Source organism: Heterocephalus glaber, unplaced genomic scaffold (assembly GCF_053883595.1).
Source record: "Heterocephalus glaber isolate CG9 unplaced genomic scaffold, H.glaber_assembly_v1.0 deba00000122, whole genome shotgun sequence".
In the NCBI taxonomy this organism is placed as follows: Eukaryota; Metazoa; Chordata; class Mammalia; order Rodentia; family Bathyergidae; genus Heterocephalus; species Heterocephalus glaber.
Window position 1 is genome coordinate 47,306,262 of NW_028258138.1, and position 18,248 is coordinate 47,324,509.

The 18,248-nt window shown below is 38.4% G+C and overlaps 2 protein-coding genes across 3 annotated transcripts in view; one reads left to right on the top strand and one right to left on the bottom strand.

The window, feature by feature from the left end:
• Nucleotides 1-18,248, bottom strand: part of LOC101707766 (uncharacterized) — a 151,637-nt gene that overhangs the window by 52,161 nt on the left and 81,228 nt on the right. The gene's annotated exons all lie outside the window — the stretch shown is intronic.
• Nucleotides 705-4,604, top strand: LOC110344516 (uncharacterized). The gene is made up of 4 exons (XM_021238813.2): nt 705-847; nt 1,521-1,664; nt 2,651-2,776; nt 3,849-4,604. Exons 1-4 carry the CDS (start codon nt 719-721, stop codon nt 4,323-4,325), a joined length of 876 nt encoding a protein of 291 aa, XP_021094472.2. The 5' UTR covers nt 705-718; the 3' UTR covers nt 4,326-4,604.

Genomic DNA, 18,248 nt, shown 5'->3' on the forward strand with positions numbered 1-18,248 from the left:
AGGAAGGAGCCCAAAGTTCTTCAGCTGGAGCAACCTGGCTGTAATTTAGGGAAACCACACCTCCTCTTGCATTTGCAGCTGGTGAGGCTATTTTCCAGGTGGAAAGCCTTCCTCCATTTCCAATTATTTACCTTCTTCCCACCTTCCCCTCTAAGGCCAATTTAAAGTGCTAATTTATCAATGAAATTTGCCTTAATTCCCTCAGCTGTTATGATTTTGGTACTTCAGAACTCCATCCTACCTCTCTTAAGATGGAGTATGTGTGTTAAGATCTCATAAAAGACAGGAGGGTCCTCATTAATAGAGTATATTTTAGCCAGTTTTCTTAGATTCACCAGAGTCTAACATGCTGTGCCATCATTTTTAAAGGAAGGTAAAAAACACAGATAATACTGTATATCCATTTTCTTAATGCTTTACTATTTATGAATAATATCAGATTTCTCAAATCTTTCTAGAGAGAACATGAGAAGGAACACTGTATATTGCCTGGGACAGTTAGCAAGATTAAACCCCAGCCCTTTTCTCTAACATCCTTTTCAAATGTAGGATTATTTTATCTAGACACAATATCCTCATCTACAGATTAGTGGCTGTTAATCTCAGGTGGATGGGATTTTATCTCATTGTAAGAAGTGGGTTGGTGATACTAATGTTAGTATTTAAGAAGTCCTCTACATAAGTGGATAGCACGCTACGTAAGTCAATAGCACTTATTATGGCTGCTTCTTCCATAACTGAGATGGAATACGATGAGGACCTAGGACCTATTTCTGAAGAGTGTACAACTGCTATTAACCATGTAATATCTTACCAGATGTTTATCAGTGATGTGTATTTATCCATGGTTAGTATGAGTTCTGGAGCAACTTTGAGGAAGGTTTTAGCTCAGATTCAGTATTGATATATTTACTATCTTCTTAGCAGTGGTCATGGCTGTATTTGTGATCTGTTTCGAGGGATAACAGCAATTCAGTAGCTAGGGTATTGCCAATTTGGCACAATGATTTAAAATTGTGATTGTACATTATAAAGTATGATAGAATTACAGTTCTTCTAGTGAATTTCCAAAATTATATGGAAATCTGTGGTGGCAGATAGAATAAAAAATTTTACACCTTTGTGCCATCTTATAATGAATGTAGATGTGTTAGGTTTACTGAAATAGATTTATTTTACAGTTTTACTTAAATTAGACTGTATGTCTGTTATTGATCTACACAATTGATGGATAAAATGCTAGCATATAATTTAATAAATTTGACTTTTCAGAAAGTCATAATATGTAAACATTAGACACTAGTGTGTTAGAATCTGGATGGCTGGTCTTTAAGGTTATCTGTGCTCAGGAAGACAGCCACATACTTTTGGGGTTTAAGGGACAAACAGAACACCCAACAATGACAAAAGGAGGTACTTTCTGGACAAATATTGAAATAGCAAAGTGAATTTATGTGAGACTTTTGTATCAAAAACAAGCCTTTCTTACCCCATTTGCTCTTCATTCTAACCTCTCTCAGGCTTGCTCTTATGCTGAAGAGAAGGAAATGCCTAATTTTGTCATATTCTTTGAGGACCAGGCTGAAGTGAGGAGGTACCAAGCAAAACGGTTCCTAAGATATCTAAGAAATCGTAAGAGTACTATCTGCCTTCCGGTTATTCAGGTGACTATAATGTGCTGTGATGTGCTCCATGAGGCCTTTGCCAAATATAGAAAATAATTAATGTCTATCTAATTTTTTAGAAAACTCATGGTTGTACATGGGCTCCTTAGCAATTGTGCTTGAGCTCAAGCATGTGCCAGTATCTTTTTGGGTAAAGTTTTGCCACTAAATACATACTTGGCTTTTCTCAATGAGCTACAAACTGATGGTCCCTGAATCAGCAGAATTACTACTTGGGAATCAGGAGAAATGCAAATTCATGGATACTGCCCCAGGCCTATGGAATGAAATTCTCTGTGGGTAGGGTCCAGGTAGTTGTGTCTAACAAGATCTCTGGATGAGAATATTCTGTGTAGTTTCAGAAGCACTATTTGCATAACTTCTTTCCAGAGCTGTTAGCACCCTTTCCAGATCACTAACTTAATCCAGGCACAAGTTCTAGTATTTAATATAAATCTCACCTCAATGTCCTGAAAAAAATTTCATCATTGGGCTGATACTCCAAAGAATCAATCTGTATTTCAGCAGGGAAAATTAAATCCAGAACAGCCTTACTTATATAAAGTTTTTTTAAATTCCATCATCATTACCAGACGTTATACCTGTTAATAATAGAATTGAACCATTAGAGAACTCCAAAGCTAATGACATGTGTGTATATCTCTCTCTCTCTCTCTCTCTCTCTCTCTCTATATATATATATATATATATCATATATATCATATACTTATAATATACCTTTGGTACCTTTGCTTTGTAGTAGATTAAAATCCCCTGTGGATCTTTAAAAACTCCTAATGCCTGGGTCACAGACCATCCAAACTAGTTCAGAGTCTGCAATTGATCCTGGTATCAGACTTTAAAATTCTCCGTCAATTCCAGTTCACTACAAAGTTTGAAAACCAGTTGACTGTGAACTTACTCATCATTCTACTGGAAGTAGAATGTACCAATGTAAAACTGAATCTTTTACTCCTCTCCAATAGGTGCCTTATTTAGATAAATGGGAAAATGATGAACAAGCCCTCAAATCTGCCCTGAAGGCAGAAATTGAATTAACAAAGATTCTGGAAGACCTGCAGACTGCAGCTTCTCAGGCTGTAGATACTCATGTGAGTTATCTTGGTTTGACAAGCAAAGTCATTTCTCACTTCTGGATTCTAACTTGCTTCTGGGAAATGGGCCTGAGGTAATGAATCACCCAATATGTCCTTATTTCTCTCCAATCAAGTAGAGGAAATTATTTCAAGAAATGGGTTTGGGATGGGGGTGGAGGTGTTAGGGATCCAGGTAAGGAAAAATGCAACTTTATGAACTCAAAGCAGGACAGGAAAATCTTCCCAGGAGTAATGCATCCTCAAAGATTGAATGAAATAGTTCTGTTGTGGACTTGGAAGTAACCTTGACTAGAAATATTTAAGCTCAATGTGCACCAGAATCATTTGGAGCGCTTACGATAACAACTATTGGGATCCACCTTCAGAAGGTTGATTCATTTGTTTGTGTATGGGAACCAAGATTTGTGCTTTTTACAAGTTCCGGTGAAATGATGCTGCCAGCTGGGACCACAGTTTGAGGTTCATGGCCCTGCATTATGAAAGCAAAAGTAGGTATTAATGAACACCTACTCTACTTTAGACTGCTATACAGTCTTCCTGGTTATTGGTGAACACTCCATCTCAAAGCTTCCTAAGAAATCAAAATGAAGAATTGCCCTAGTAAAAAAATTCTGAACCCTAGTTAGACATTAGACTCACTCAGGAGCTCTGAAAAGATACAAATGTCTAGGCTTTATGCCAGGCCACTTGTAGCTAAATCTTTGAAAATAAGATATAGCAACTCTGCAAAATCTCCAAAACATTCAAACAGGTTGCAGAACTATTGCAATAGTAGCTTGTTTCTTGAAGAAATTTGTGCTTTTGATGAGAAACCCTAACATTCATTGAGAGTAAATGCTTGTATTCCCCTTCAGGTCTTGCTTGAATCTTTGATCAGAGCTCTTGCAACAAATATATATGAATCACCTTGCCTCTTTTTAAATGGGAATGGTTACTGAGTAGCCATAGAGCTAAAGATTCTGTAATTTCTGTAACATGTTCTCAGGAATGCTGGTTATTGGATTGCAATTTGTCTCATTACAGACTTTGTCCTTAATGTGGATGTTTTTCTATTTCATTTCTGTAGCTCTTAAAGTTCGTGGAGGGGTACCTGATCAAACAGAAAAGAAACACCACTTATCTGGAACGTGAAATCACTTATCAGAAGCAATTAGAAGAGCTGAAGGAACAAGAGCTGAGGGAGCAGCAGATGAGGGAGCAACAGATGAGGGAGCAGCAGATGAGGGAGCAGCAGATGGGGGAGCAGCAGATGGGGGAGCAGCAGATGGGGGAGCAGCAGATGGGGGAGCAGGGCCCAACAGCACAGGAGATGGGGGGACAAGGCCCAGCAGCACAGGAGATGGGGGGACAAGGCCCAGCAGCACAGGAGATGGGGGAGCAGGGCCCGGAGCAGGGCCCGGAGCAGGGCCCAGAGCAGGAGATGAGGGAGCAGGGCCCGGAGCAGGGCCCAGAGCAGGAGATGAGGGAGCAGGGCCCGGAGCAGGAGATGAGGGAGCAGGGCCCAGAGCAGGAGGTGAGGAGCAGGGCCTGGAACAGCAGTTAAGGGAGCAGGATATGAGGGAGCAGGGACCAGAGCTGGAGATGAAGGAGCAGCAGAAAAGCAGCAGAAAAGCCTATCTGGAAACCTTGCTGGAGCCCCTGGCATAGGCATGTCTAAAGACATTTAACTTCTGAGGGCAGCATTGGAAGTGTTCCCAATGAAGTTGGTCCCCAAATTGCCTATTTAAGAGTCAATCATTTCCATCTGCCCCCAAACTGTTTTCCTTTCTATTTTCCTAATGTTCATTGCTGTGCATGAAAATAAATCTGTTTTGCATGACAATTACGTGTACAGTTTACTGAAAGAAAGATTAATTCCACTGGTGTGAGATTGGTGAAAGCTTCCCGAAGCAACATAGGTGACATCGAATTTTTTAAAAATCTCCTACCTTATTCTGTCTCTCCAAACAGCAACTGAGTTTTTGTAAATTTAATCAGGTAAAGGTAAGTATAATAGAAATTAAGTTGTGAAATCTTAAATTTCAATGTTTTTCCCTTATTTGTGTGTGTATTTTAGTTTGCAAAGGAGTGTTTTCTTCAAATTAAACATAAGCATTCTTGATATAGAAATAGTGACCACCTGAAGGATGGAAAATAGATGTGCAGCTGTATTCCAGGTGCCCTTCTGCAGCCCAAGGTGGACTAAGTAGACAAGAAGATTGTAAACAGAGGCAATTAATGTACTACAGCTTGACACCCCTCGAGCCTCTACTGTGAGCCAACTAACAACTACCTGAGTAATTCCATAGCAACTAATGAGCTTGCAAGCTCAGGTCAGACTTCTCAGAGCAAAATGTGGCAAGTAACATCAGGAAAGAAATGGGGGTTCTATGGCAATGTGTTCTGGCTCCAAAATTTACTAGTTTTATGGCCATGAAAAATGACCTTTTACTTTCAAGTTGCCTCTGTTTATTAATCTATAAAATAAGGCTAGTAGTACTTCAGAATTAACAACAAAATTGAGTAATAAATATTTTTGTTGCCTATTGTGCATCCTTTTTTTAAGTAATAATGCAAAATAAAATGGAAACACAAACTTACTGACAGACTTCCCTCCAATTTAGGTTGGCGGTTGTATATAATAGCTACCTTCTTTCCAACATCCCCCTACTCCCACCAAAAGAGTAACCTAATATTGCTCTCCTCCTAGCAACTAGTGATGTCACAGGCTCCTCCAGCCCCTAGCCACTACCTCACTCAACCTCACCTCAGCTCCTACAAGCTCCACCCCCACTGCTATAAAAGGCACTTGCTGTTGTGGCCATATCGCTTTTGTCTCCCCTTTGTTCAGAAACCACCTGGCAGTTCTGTTCCCCTAATAAAAGCTTGTGGCTTGGTCTGGAATTGGTTTTCAGCCCTTTTACCTGACACTTACAAGAAAAAAAACTTTAATTAAAAAGTAGGAGGACACACGCCTGCAATCCCAGCACTCAGGAGGCTGAGGCAGGAGGATCGCTGTGAGTTTGAGGCCAGCCTGGGCTCTATAGTGAGTTCAAGTCCAGCCTGAACTACATAGCAAGACCCTGTCTGAAAAACAAGTAGGGGGAAATGGTAAGGGACCTTGTCTTGAGAGTATAACAAAAGAGTAGAAAGTAGGAAAGAACTCCAGCTTGGGCAGCTGGAAGGGCCACACTGGTGAAGAGGATCAGACTGACCCATGAACAAAGAGAAGGGATGAGTTTTATGTGTAGGTGGTGGGGTGGTTCTGGTTGATCATTATCTCAGTCCTGGTTTCAAAACTCTGGAATCCTAATGGCTTGAGGGATGGTTCTGTTTCTACAGAATGATTGTCTGTCTGTAGTGGCTTCTGTCAAGTTTATACTTTTCCTGGAATCCAGGTGACCACAGCTTCGGTACAATGGCTACTGACTTCTGGGCATAGTTGGGCATCCCTCCATGTTTTGGTGTCCTCAGTCTTGAAGAGGGATGAGATCATGTGAATCTAGGGTTTATCAACCTTGTTTTGCCAACTTTTAGACAGACAATCCCCAAATGATTAACATAACTATATGCAGAGTTGAGAAGGGATTTGAACCAAAGTTTTAATTTAACAAAATACAAAATAAAGGTCATAGTTTATTCTACTTTTAGTTACCTGTTGGGCCTAAGGGAAGAGTTGTGGTTTTGTACCACAAACAACCTTGAAGTAACTGACCATCCCAGAAGAAAACACAACCATGATTTCAATGATTAACAGGCTATGGGCCCAGGAGTCTGCTCATTCCTCAATCCTATACTGGTTTGTCTAGAATAGTATCTGCCCATATTATGTGTTGTCAGTTTCTATAATAATGATACTTCTTAAACCTGAGGGAAGTCAATACGAAAGAAATACTACTTCCAATAAGGAAACAGCTCACTGACATTAAGGCAGAATCTTAAAATATTTACTATCTTTAAAAAGAAAGAAAAATCTTGGAGCCAAGCACACCGGGAGGGCACCAGAGAGAGGTACTGAGTCACCAGAAGCCCCGTCCCATCCAGCCCATGCCAAACACACCCTCAGGGAACAGCCAGAAGGTGAGGATCCCTCACCACTGGCCACAACCACTTCAGTGATCCACTTAGCCACATGGGTGCCTGCAGGACACCCCCTGCCTCTGGCCTCTTGGCTGTACTGCTACCTGGTTCCACACTACAAAGACACAGGGGACACCAGACCACCAGACTAACATACTGGGTAAGTTGGAGGGATCATCACCTCCCATCAGAACCTGAACTATCTTCAGGGGAGGGGCAGCTGGAACCTGCAGTACAACCTTGCAGAGTTCAACCCTACAGAAGGACAGGAAGCTCCACTTGAGACTTGCAGCCAGAAATCTGCTTGAATCTCATGGTTCTGTGACTGGCTTGCTAAGACTCATTGAATTATAACTGCACACTGCTCCCCACGTTGTCTATTGTGACAGCAGAGACATACCCTGAAGGAGTAAAAATTTTCTCTGAAAATTTTCCCTGACATACCCTGAGGGAAAAAAAATTTTCATTTTTTTTTTTAATTTCTAAAATTATTATTATGGGGGTTTTTTGCTCTTATTTTTAATTTTTTTCCTATCTTTTCAATTTTTTATTTTTCTCTTCTCTTTTTCTTTCTTTTCTCTTTTGTTTTTCTCTCTCTCTAACTCACTCTCTTGCTGTCCCACATTGTTCTTCATCTCCCTTTTTGTTCCTGTTCTGACCCTAATTCAGATATCGTCTTTATTTTTCTTTTATTTTCTTTTATTCTCTTTTCCTTCTCTCAACTGTGTCCTCTGGCTGAACTGTTAACCTTCCCCTATCCTTCTATCTACTTATCCCTCCCTCCCCAACTCCTTCTAACTTCCCATCCCGAAAGGTAAAGTTGCTATATTGAAGAGTTTATTCACTATAAACATATGTTGGGTTGGTCCTCAATTTTGATTTAATTCACACAGTTAAAGGTGATAGATTAATAACTACCACAAAATGTCATTTTCTAAGAGGTACTTGATGCTTTGGGGTTGCTGATTGTATAACTTGGGCTAAGGCATTGTTATTGATCTAGTCAGTGGTCCTTCCTGGTATAATGAAAATGAGACAGCCTCAGAGGCATGAGACTCAAAACCTAAAAACCAGCTATATCAGAAAGACACCTCTGAGAAACAATCATTCCATAAGGGTTCTAATTACAAGCAACAAAGATACTTACAATAAGCAGTTTTGAAGTATCAACCCAGGAATTAAACCAAGGACAGTACCAAAGGCAAAAATGAGAAGACATTTAAGCAAGATACAAACTCAGACTTCCACCCCACCAAGGGTAAATTCTGGGGGAAACGAGGTAGAAAAGGCTGATAATCAACCACCTGGGCACCCTGAACTGACAGCACAGGAAGTAACAAAACAGAAGAATGAGGCTCTAGAAAAATTCAAAGCAGAAATAATCACCCAGGTAATTACAGAGATGGTGAGCAGGGTGAAAGACATGATTAGAGGCTCTAGAACAGAAACAAATAAAAAAATAGATGAGCTCAGAAACATGCTGGAACCCATAAATGCCCAGCATAAGGAAGAAATGGAAACCATGATCACCCAACATGAGAAAGAAATGGAATCAATGAAACAGATTCAAACAGATATTCAGGAGATTAAAAACTCCATTGAAAGCATGCACAGCAGATTATGGGAATCTGAAGATACAATATCAGGTATAGAAGACAGGATGAATTTAAGGACCATGAAAACAGAGATTTCTTCAAAATAGTAAGGGACCAAGAGAAATCAATCCAGCAGCTGCTAAATGATGCAAAGAAGAATAACATAAGACTGATAGGAGTCCAAAAAAAAGCAGGACAATGTACAATTGACATAAAAAAACTGTTCACAGAAGTAATAGTTGAAAACTTCCCAAAGATAGAGAATTAGACATAAAGATAAGTGAAGCATATAGAACTCCACCTAGCCACGATCAAAAAAAATCTACACCTAGACATATAAGTCAAGATCCCAGAAACCCAGCAGAAGAACAAAATCCTACAAGCAGTTAGAGAAAAGAAAAACATCACCTATAAAGGAAAGCCTATCAGAATCACAGCAGACTTCTCAACACAAACCCTCAAGTCAAGGAGAGCCTGGAGTGAAGTATTTTGAGCCCTAAAAGAATATAACTTCCAATCTAGACTGTTGTATCCTGCAAAATTATCTTTCAAAATCGATGGGGAAATTAGATACTTCCACAACAAAGAATACTTGAGAAATTTCATGAACACCAAACCAGCACACCAAACAAGTCTAAACAATATCCTAGAAAAAAACAATGAGGGTCACAACACCATGAGGACTAACAGACTAAAGCCACCAGGAAAGTCAAGAAACTAAAGGGAAAGGGGGGAAAATAAGAAAAGAGCCAACAACAATAAAACATCATGACAAGGATGAGTCAATATCTATCAATTATACCTCTCAATATTAATGGCCTCAATTCACTAATCAAAAGAAATAGACTGACAGAATGGATTAAGAAGCAAACTCCAGCACTGTGCTGTATACCAGAAACATACCTAACTCAAAAAGAAATACATAGACTGAAAATAAAAGGATGGAAAACAGTTCTCCATGTGACAGGAACCCAGAAAAAAGCCGGGGTAGGTATCTTATTTGCAGACAAAGTAGATTTGAAGTCAAAACTAATTAAGAGAGACAAAGATGGCCACTACATCCTTGTGAAGAAAACAATCCAAGAGGAAGAGATGACAATCATAAATATATATGCAACAAATACAAATCCCAACTATACAAAACAAATATTAATGGACATGAAAAACCAAATAAGCACTAATACAATTGTAGTGGGGGAGCCCAATACCCCACTATCACAAATAGATCATCTAGACAAAAAATTAACAATGAAATTCAAGAACTGAACCAAGCTATTGAACAAATGAACTTAATAGATATTTACAGAGTATTCTATCCCACAAAATCAGAATATACATTGTTTTCAGATGCACATGGGTCATTCTCCAAAATAGACCACATGCTAGCTCATAGGACATGTCTAAGTCAATGTAAAAGAGTTGAAATTACTCCCTGTATATTATCAGACTATAGGGCAATAAAACTGGAGATCAATAACATGAGAAAGTGCAAAAATCCCACAAACACCTGGAAATTGAATAACACCCTCCTGAACAACCAATGGGTCACAGAGGAAATTAAAGAAGAAATTAGACAGTTTCTGCAAGTAAACGATAATGCCAGTACAACATACAGGACTCTATGGGACACAATGAAAGCAGTTCTATGAGAGAAATTCATAGCAGTGAATGTCCATATTAGGACAACAGAGAGAACTCAGATAAATAACCTAATGCAGAACCTCAAGCTCCTAGAAAAAGAAGAGCATAACAAACCCAAAGCTCATACAAGACAGGAAATTATAAAGACCAGAGCAGAAATCAATGCAATGGAGACTAAGAGAATGATACAAAAAATTAATGAATCAAAGAGTTGGTTTTTTGAAAGAATAAATAAAATTGATAAAACTTTAGTCAACCTTATCAAAAAGAGCAAAGAAAAGGCTTAAATGCATGCAATTAAGAATGAAAACAGTGAAGTCACAACAGATCCAGCAGAAATCCCAGGGGATCATCAGTTCTTACTTTGAGAACCTGTACTCTAATAAAATGGAAAACACAGAAGAAATGGACAGATTCCTAAGTATATATGAATTGCCAAAGTTAAATGAAGAAGATATAGAAATTGTAAACACCTCAATTACAATGAGTGAAAATGAAAATATAATAAAAAAATTTACCAACAAAGAAAAGCCCAGGTCCTGATGTCTTCACTGCTGAATTCTACACATTTAAAGAACTATCACCATTACTCTTTAAACTCATTCAGAAAATTGAAAGGGAAACAAGGCTTCCAAATTCATTCCTGGAAGCAAGTGTGACTTTGATTCCAAAACCAGGGAAAGACCTAACTCAAAAAGAGAAATACAGACCAATCTCTCTAATGAACATAGATGCAAAAATCCTCAACAAGATACTGGCAAACAGAATACAGAGGGTCATCAAGAAGATCATACACCCTGACCAAGTTGAATTTACCCCAGGGATGCAAAGATGGTTCAACATTCATAAATCAATAAATATAATACACTATATTAACAGAGTCAAGGACAAAAACCATATGATCATCTCAATAGATGCAGAAAAGGCATTCAACAAAATCCAACACCCCTACATGATAAAAATGCTACAGAAAGTTGGAATAGAAGGTCTTTATCTCAACCTGATTAAGGCTATGAAACACCAACAGCCAACATCATAATAAATGGTCAAAAACCGAAAACTTTCATGCTAAAATCAGGAACAAGACAAGGATGCCCACTATCACCACCCCTGTTCAATATAGTGCTGGAAATATTAGCCACAGCAATTAGAAAAGAGAAAGAAATAAAAGAATAAAGGTAGGAAAGGAAGAAGTTAAACTGTCATTATTTGCTGATGATATGATACTTAACACAGAAGACCCAAAAAAACTCTACCAAAAGACTTCTAGACTTAATTGACAGATTCAGTAGAGTAGCGGATATAAGGTCAACACTCAAAACACAATAGTCTTCTTATACACAAATAGCAAACTCACTGAGAGAGAAATTCGGGAAACAACTCCTTTTACAATAGCATCCAAAAAAATGAAATATGTAGGAATCAATCTAATAAAGGAAGCAAAAGACCTCTACACTGAAAACTACAGCGCTCTGAAAAAAGAGATTGAAGAGGATATAAGAAGATGGAAAGGCATCCCTTGTTCCTGGGTAGGAAGAACCAATATACTGAAAATGGCCATACTTCCAAAACTACTGTATAGATTTAATGCAATGCCAAATGAAATTCCAACAATATACTTCACAGAACTAGAGAAAACAATCAAAAAATTCATTTGGAACAAGAAGAGACCTAGACTAGCAAAAGAAATTTTAAGCAATGGAGACATGGCAGGGGGTATCACAATCCCTAACTCGAAACTATACTACAAAGCTACTGTGATAAAAACAGCATGGTACTGGCAAAAGAACAGACCTGAGGATCAGTGGAATAGATTAGAAGATGTAGAAACAACTCCAGACATACTCAGCCACCGCATCTTTGACAAAGAAGCCAACCACCTTCACTGGAGGAAAGATAGCCTCTTTAGTAAATGATGTTGGCCCCAGAAAGAATGGCTGCTATCAAGAAATCAACCAATAACAAATGCTGGTGTGGGTGAGGCAAGAAAAGAACCCTTCTCCATTGCTGGTGGGAGTGCAGGCTGGTGCAACCACTATGGAAATCAATATGGAGATACCTCAAAGAACTAGGACTACAGGTCCCATTTGACCCAGCTATTCCCCTGCTGGGTATCTACCCAAAGGAATTAAAAGAATCATACCACAGCAATATATGTGCACCCATGTTTATAGCGGCACAGTTTGTAATAGCTAAAGCGTGAAAGCAGCCCAAATGCCCATCAACTTGAAACTGGATAAAGAAGATATGGTTTTTTATAAAATGGAGTACTACTTAGCTATAAAGAATGAAAAATTAGAGTCATTTATCACTTAATGGATGCATATTGAGCCCATACTCTTAAGCGAAATAAATAGGACAACCATGTGTAAATACCAAATAGTTTCTCTATTGTGACAAACTGATAGTGTAAATAACGCTTAAAGTGATTAAAATGAATAATTTGAAATAGGAAAAAAGGTCCAAAGATGTAGAGGTTAAGGGAAGGGAAGGGGAAAGAAAAGAAGGGAAAGGAAAAATTATGAGAAAAGAAAAAAATGGAAATGATGTCTATGTAAATAGGGAAGGGTGGCAAGAGTGAAGGACACACAAGTAATGGGGAAAAAATAAGAAGTAAGATACATCATGTGACTTCCAAAACTGCTATATAGATTTAATGCAATTAAAATTGAGATCCCAGCAGCATACTTCATAGACTTCGAGAAAACAATCCAAAATTTCATTTGGAACAAGAAGAGAATGAGAATAGCAAAAGCAATTCTAGGAAACAGAGACATGGCAGGGGGTATCACAATCCCCAACCTGCAACTCTACTACAAAGCTACTATGAAAAAAACAGCATGGTACTGGCAAAGAAACAGACTTGAGGACCAGTGGAACAGATTACAAGATGCAGAAACAACACCAGACACACTCAGCCATCTCATCTTCAACAAAGGAGACAAACACCCTCACTGGAGGAAAGATAGCCTCTTTAATAAATGGTGCTGGAAAAATTGGGCTTCAACTTGCCAAAGATTGAAACTAGACCTATATCTCTCACCATGCACTAAACTAAAATCAAAATGGATTAAAGATCTAAATATTAAAATAGAAACTCTGAACCAGTTGGAACCCTTGAACACATCGGTGTAGGAAAAGATTTTCTGAACAAAACCTCAGTTGCCCGTGACCTAGCACAAACAATCAACAAATGGGATCTCTTCTTATTAAAAAGCTTCTGCACAGCAAGAGAAACCACCAGCAATGTGAAGAGACAACCCACAATGTGGGAAAAAAATCTTCACCTGCTCTTCCTCAGACAAAGGTCCACTATCTCGAATCTATAGAATTTAAAAAGATCAGACCTCCCAAATTTAAAGACCCAATCCAAAAATGGGCATCTGAAATGAACAAACATTTCTCAGACAAAGAAGTAGAAATAGCAAAGAAATACATGAAAAAATGTTCAACATCACTGGTCATTCGAGAGATGCAAATGAAAACAATGCTGAGATTCCACTTCACTCCAGAAAGAATGGCTGCTATCATGAAATCAACCAATAACATGCTGGCAGGGCTGTGGGGAAAGAGGAACCCTGCTCCACTGCTGGTGGGAGTGTGGACTGGTACAAGCACTGTGGAAATCAGTATGGAGATACCTCAAAGAACTAGGACTGGAAGTCCCATTTGACCCTGCTATTCCACTGCTGGGGATCTTCCCAAAAGAATTAAAAGAATCATACTGCAGTGATATATGTGCACCCATGTTCATAGCAGCGCAGTTTGTAATAGCTAAAACTTGGAAACAGCCCAAATGCCCATCAACTGGAGACTGGATAAAGAAAATGTGGTTTTTTGATAAAATGAAATACTACTCAGCCATAAAAAATGAGAAATTAGAGACGTTTGTATTTAGTGGATGCCCATTGAGGCAATACTCTTAAGTGAAATAAATAGGACTCACATGTGTAAATACTGAATAGTTTCTCTGGTGTGAGAAACTGATAAGGTAAATAAGGACTAAATGTATACTAGGTAATGTGAAATAGGAAGAAAAGGGGCAAAGGAGAAGGAAGTGGGAGGGCTAGGGGAAAGGATAGAAGGGAATGACATTAATATGAGAAAATGGAAAAATAGCAACAAAATCTTTGTTAATAGGGAAAACTGGAGGGGTTGAAGGAGGGCTGGGCAAGGGTGAAAAAATAAGAACCAAGAGAGACTATGTAAAGGTGCAAATTTCCAATGATGAATGTCATTATATTGTATACCTAAAATGTGCCAATGATTAGAATGAATAATTGATAATGTAAAATAGGAAGAAAAGGTCCAAAGGTGTAGGGGCAGTGGGAGGGGCAGGGGAAAGGAAAGAAGGGAAAGGAAAAATGATGAGAAATAGAAAAAATGGAAATAAACTCTTTGTAAATAGGGAAGGGTGGAGGGCATGAAGGGAGGGCTAGGAATGGGGAAAAAATAAGAACCAAGATGCATTATGTAAAGGTACAGTTCCCAATGAGAAATGTAATTGTGTTGTATACCTACAATGTACCAATAAAAGAATTTAATACAAAAAAAAAAGATACATCATGTGCAGATACAAACTCCCAATGATAAATGTAAATGTATTGTATACATAAAATGGACAAATAAAAAAACTTAAGGAAAATAAAATAAATAGTGTTGAAAAAACTGGATTTGAACCTGCCAAAGATTAAAACTAGACCCATACTTATCACCATATACTAAACTAAGATCAAGTGGATTAAAGATCTAATAATTAAACCAGAAACACTAAACTTGCTGGAAGATAAGTTAGGAAGAACTCTTGAAGACATTAGCATAGGAAAAGACTTTATGAAAAAAACCTCAGTAGCCCAGGAACTAGCATAAAGAATCAACAACTGGGATCTCATCTAATTAAAAAGCTTCTGCACTGCAAAAGAAACCACCAACAGAGCTAAGAGACAACCTACAATGTGGGAAAAAATTTTTACCAGCTGTACCTCAGACAAAGGACTACCATCTAGAATATATAAAGAACTGAAAAAAATCACACATCCCAAATTCAAAGACCCAATTCAAAAATGCGCCTCTGAAATGAAGAGACATTTCTCAGACAAAGAAGTAAAAGCAGCAAATAAATATATGAAAACATTTTTGAAATCACTGGTCATTCAAGAGATGCAGATGAAAACACCACTGAGATTCCACCTCACCCTAGAAAGAATGGCTGCTATCAAGAAATCAACCAATAACAGATGCTGGCAGGGCTGTGGGGAAAGAGGGGCACTGCTCCACTACTGGTGGGAGTATAAACTGGTGCAACCACTGTTGGAATCAGTATGGAGATACCTCAAAGAACTAGGGCTACAGGTCCCATTTGACCCACCTATTTCCCTCCCTTCTGGGAATCTTCCCCAAAGAATTAAAAGAATCATACAACAGTGATATATGTGCATCTATCTTTATAGTGGCACAGTTTGTAATAGCTAAAGTTTGGAAACAGCCCAAGTGAACATCAACTGGAGACTGGATAAAGAAGATGTGGGTTTTTTTAAATAAAATGGAGTACTACTCAGCCATAAAGAATGAGAAACTAGAGGGATTTATAGCTAAATGGATGCGTATTGAGGCCATACTCTTTTTTTTTTTTTGGATTAAATTCTTTTATTGGTACATTGTAGGTATACAACACAATTACATTTCTCATTGGGAATTGTACCTTTATATAATGCATCTTGGTTCTTATTTTTTCCCCATTCCTAGCCCTCCCTTCACGCTCTCCACCCATCCCTATTTACAAAGACTTTATTTCCATTTTTTCTATTTCTCATCATTTTTCCTTTCCCTTCTTTCCTTTCCCCTGACCCTCCCACTACCCCTACACCTTTGGACCTTTTCTTCCTATTTTACATTATCAATTATTCATTCTAATCATTGGCACATTTTAGGTATACAATATAATGACATTCATCATTGGAAATTTGCACCTTTACATAATCTCTCCTGGTTCTTATTTTTCACCCTTGCCCAGCCCTCCCTTCAACCCCTCCAGTTTTCCCTATTAACAAAGATTTTGTTGCTATTTTTCCATTTTCTCATATTAATGTCATTCCCTTCTATCCTTTCCCCTAGCCCTCCCACTTCCTTCCCCTTTGCCCCTTTTCTTCCTATTTCACATTACCTAGTATACATTTAGTCCTTATTTACACTTTCAGTTTCTCACACCAGAGAAACTATTCAGTATTTACACATGTGTGTGCTATTTATTTCACTTAAGAGTATTGCCTCAATGTGCATTCACTTAGCTATAAATGTCTCTAATTTCTCACTTTTTATGGCTGAGTACTACTCCATTTTATTTTTAAAAACCACATTTTCTTTATCCAGTCTCCAGCTGATGGGCATTTGGGCTGTTTCCAAGTTTTAGCTATTACAAACTGTGCTGCTATGAACATGGGTGCACATATATCACTGTGGTATGATTCTTTTAATTCTTTTGGGAAGATCCCCAGCAGTGGAATAGCAGGGTCAAATGGGACTTCCAGTCCTAGTTCTTTGAGGTATCTCCATACTGACCTCCACAGTGGTTACACCAGTTTACACACCCACCAGCAGTGGAGCAGGGTTCCTCTTTCCCCACAGCCCTGCCAGCATGTTATTGGTTGATTTCATGATAGCAGCCATTCTTTCTGGAGTGAAGTGGAATCTCAGCATTGTTTTCATTTGCATCTCTCGAATGACCAGTGATGTTGAACATTTTTTCATGTATTTCTTTGCTATTTCTACTTCTTTGTCTGAGAAATGTCTGTTCATTTCAGATGCCCATTTTTGGATTGAGTCTTTAAATTTGGGAGGTCTGATCTTTTTAAATTCTTTATAGATTCGAGATAGTGGACCTTTGTCTGAGGAAGAGCAGGTGAAGATTTTTTCCCACATTGTGGGTTGTCTCTTCACACTGCTGGTGGTTTCTCTTGCTGTGCAGAAGCTTTTTAATAAGAAGAGATCCCATTTGTTGATTGTTTGTGCTAGTTCATGGGCAACTGAGGTTTTGTTCAGAAAATCTTTTCCTACACCGATGTGTTCAAGGGCTCTACCTAACCTCTGTTCCAACTGGTTCAGAGTTTCTATTTTAATATTTAGATCTTTAATCCATTTTGATTTTAGTTTAGTGCATGGTGAGAGATATAGGTCTAGTTTTAATCTTTGGCAAGTTGAAGCCCAATTTTTCCAGCACCATTTATTAAAGAGGCTATCTTTCCTCCAGTGAGGGTATTTGGCTCCTTTGTTGAAGATGAGATGGCTGAGTGTGTCTGGCATTGTTTCTGCATCTTCTAGTCTGTTCAGCTGGTCCACAAGTCTGTTTCTTTGCCAGTACCGTGCTGTTTTTATCACAGTAGCTTTGTAGTAGAGTTGCAGGTTGAGGATTGTGATAACCCCTGCCATGTCTCTGTTACCTAGAATTGTTTTTGCTATTCTGGGTCTCTTCTTGTTCCAAATGAATTTTTGGATTGTTCTCTCGAGGTCTATGAAGTATGCTGCTGGAATCTCAATTGGAACTGCATTAAATCTATATAGCAGTTTTGGAAGCATGGCCATTTTCACTATATTAATCCTTCCTACCCAGGAGCAGGGGATGTCTGTCCATTTTCTGATATCATCTTCAATCTCTCTTTTCAGAGTGCCATAGTTTTCAGAGAAGAGGTCTTTGATTTCTTCAGTTTGGATATTCCTAGGTATTTCAGTTTTTTGGATGCTATTGTGAGAGGAATTATTTGCCCAATTTCTCTCTCAGTGAGTCTGTCATTGGTGTAGAGGAAAGCTATTGATTTTTGTGTGTTGACCTTGTAACCAGCTACTTGACTGAATTTGGTTATTAAGTCTAGAAGACTTTTGGTGGTGTTCTTGGGGTCTTCTCTATAGAGTATCATGTCATCTGCAAATAATGACAATTTGACTTCTTCATTACCTATCTTTATTCCTTTTCTTTCTTTCTCTTGTCTAATTGCCATGGCTAATGTTTCCAGAACTATATTGAACAAGAGTGGTGATAGTGGACATCCTTGTCTTGTTCCTGATTTTAGTGTGAAGGATTTCAGTTTTTGACCATTTAGAATGATATTGGTTGTTGGTTTTTCATAGATGGCTTCTATCAGTTTGAGGTAGAGACCATCTATTCCAATTTTTTATCG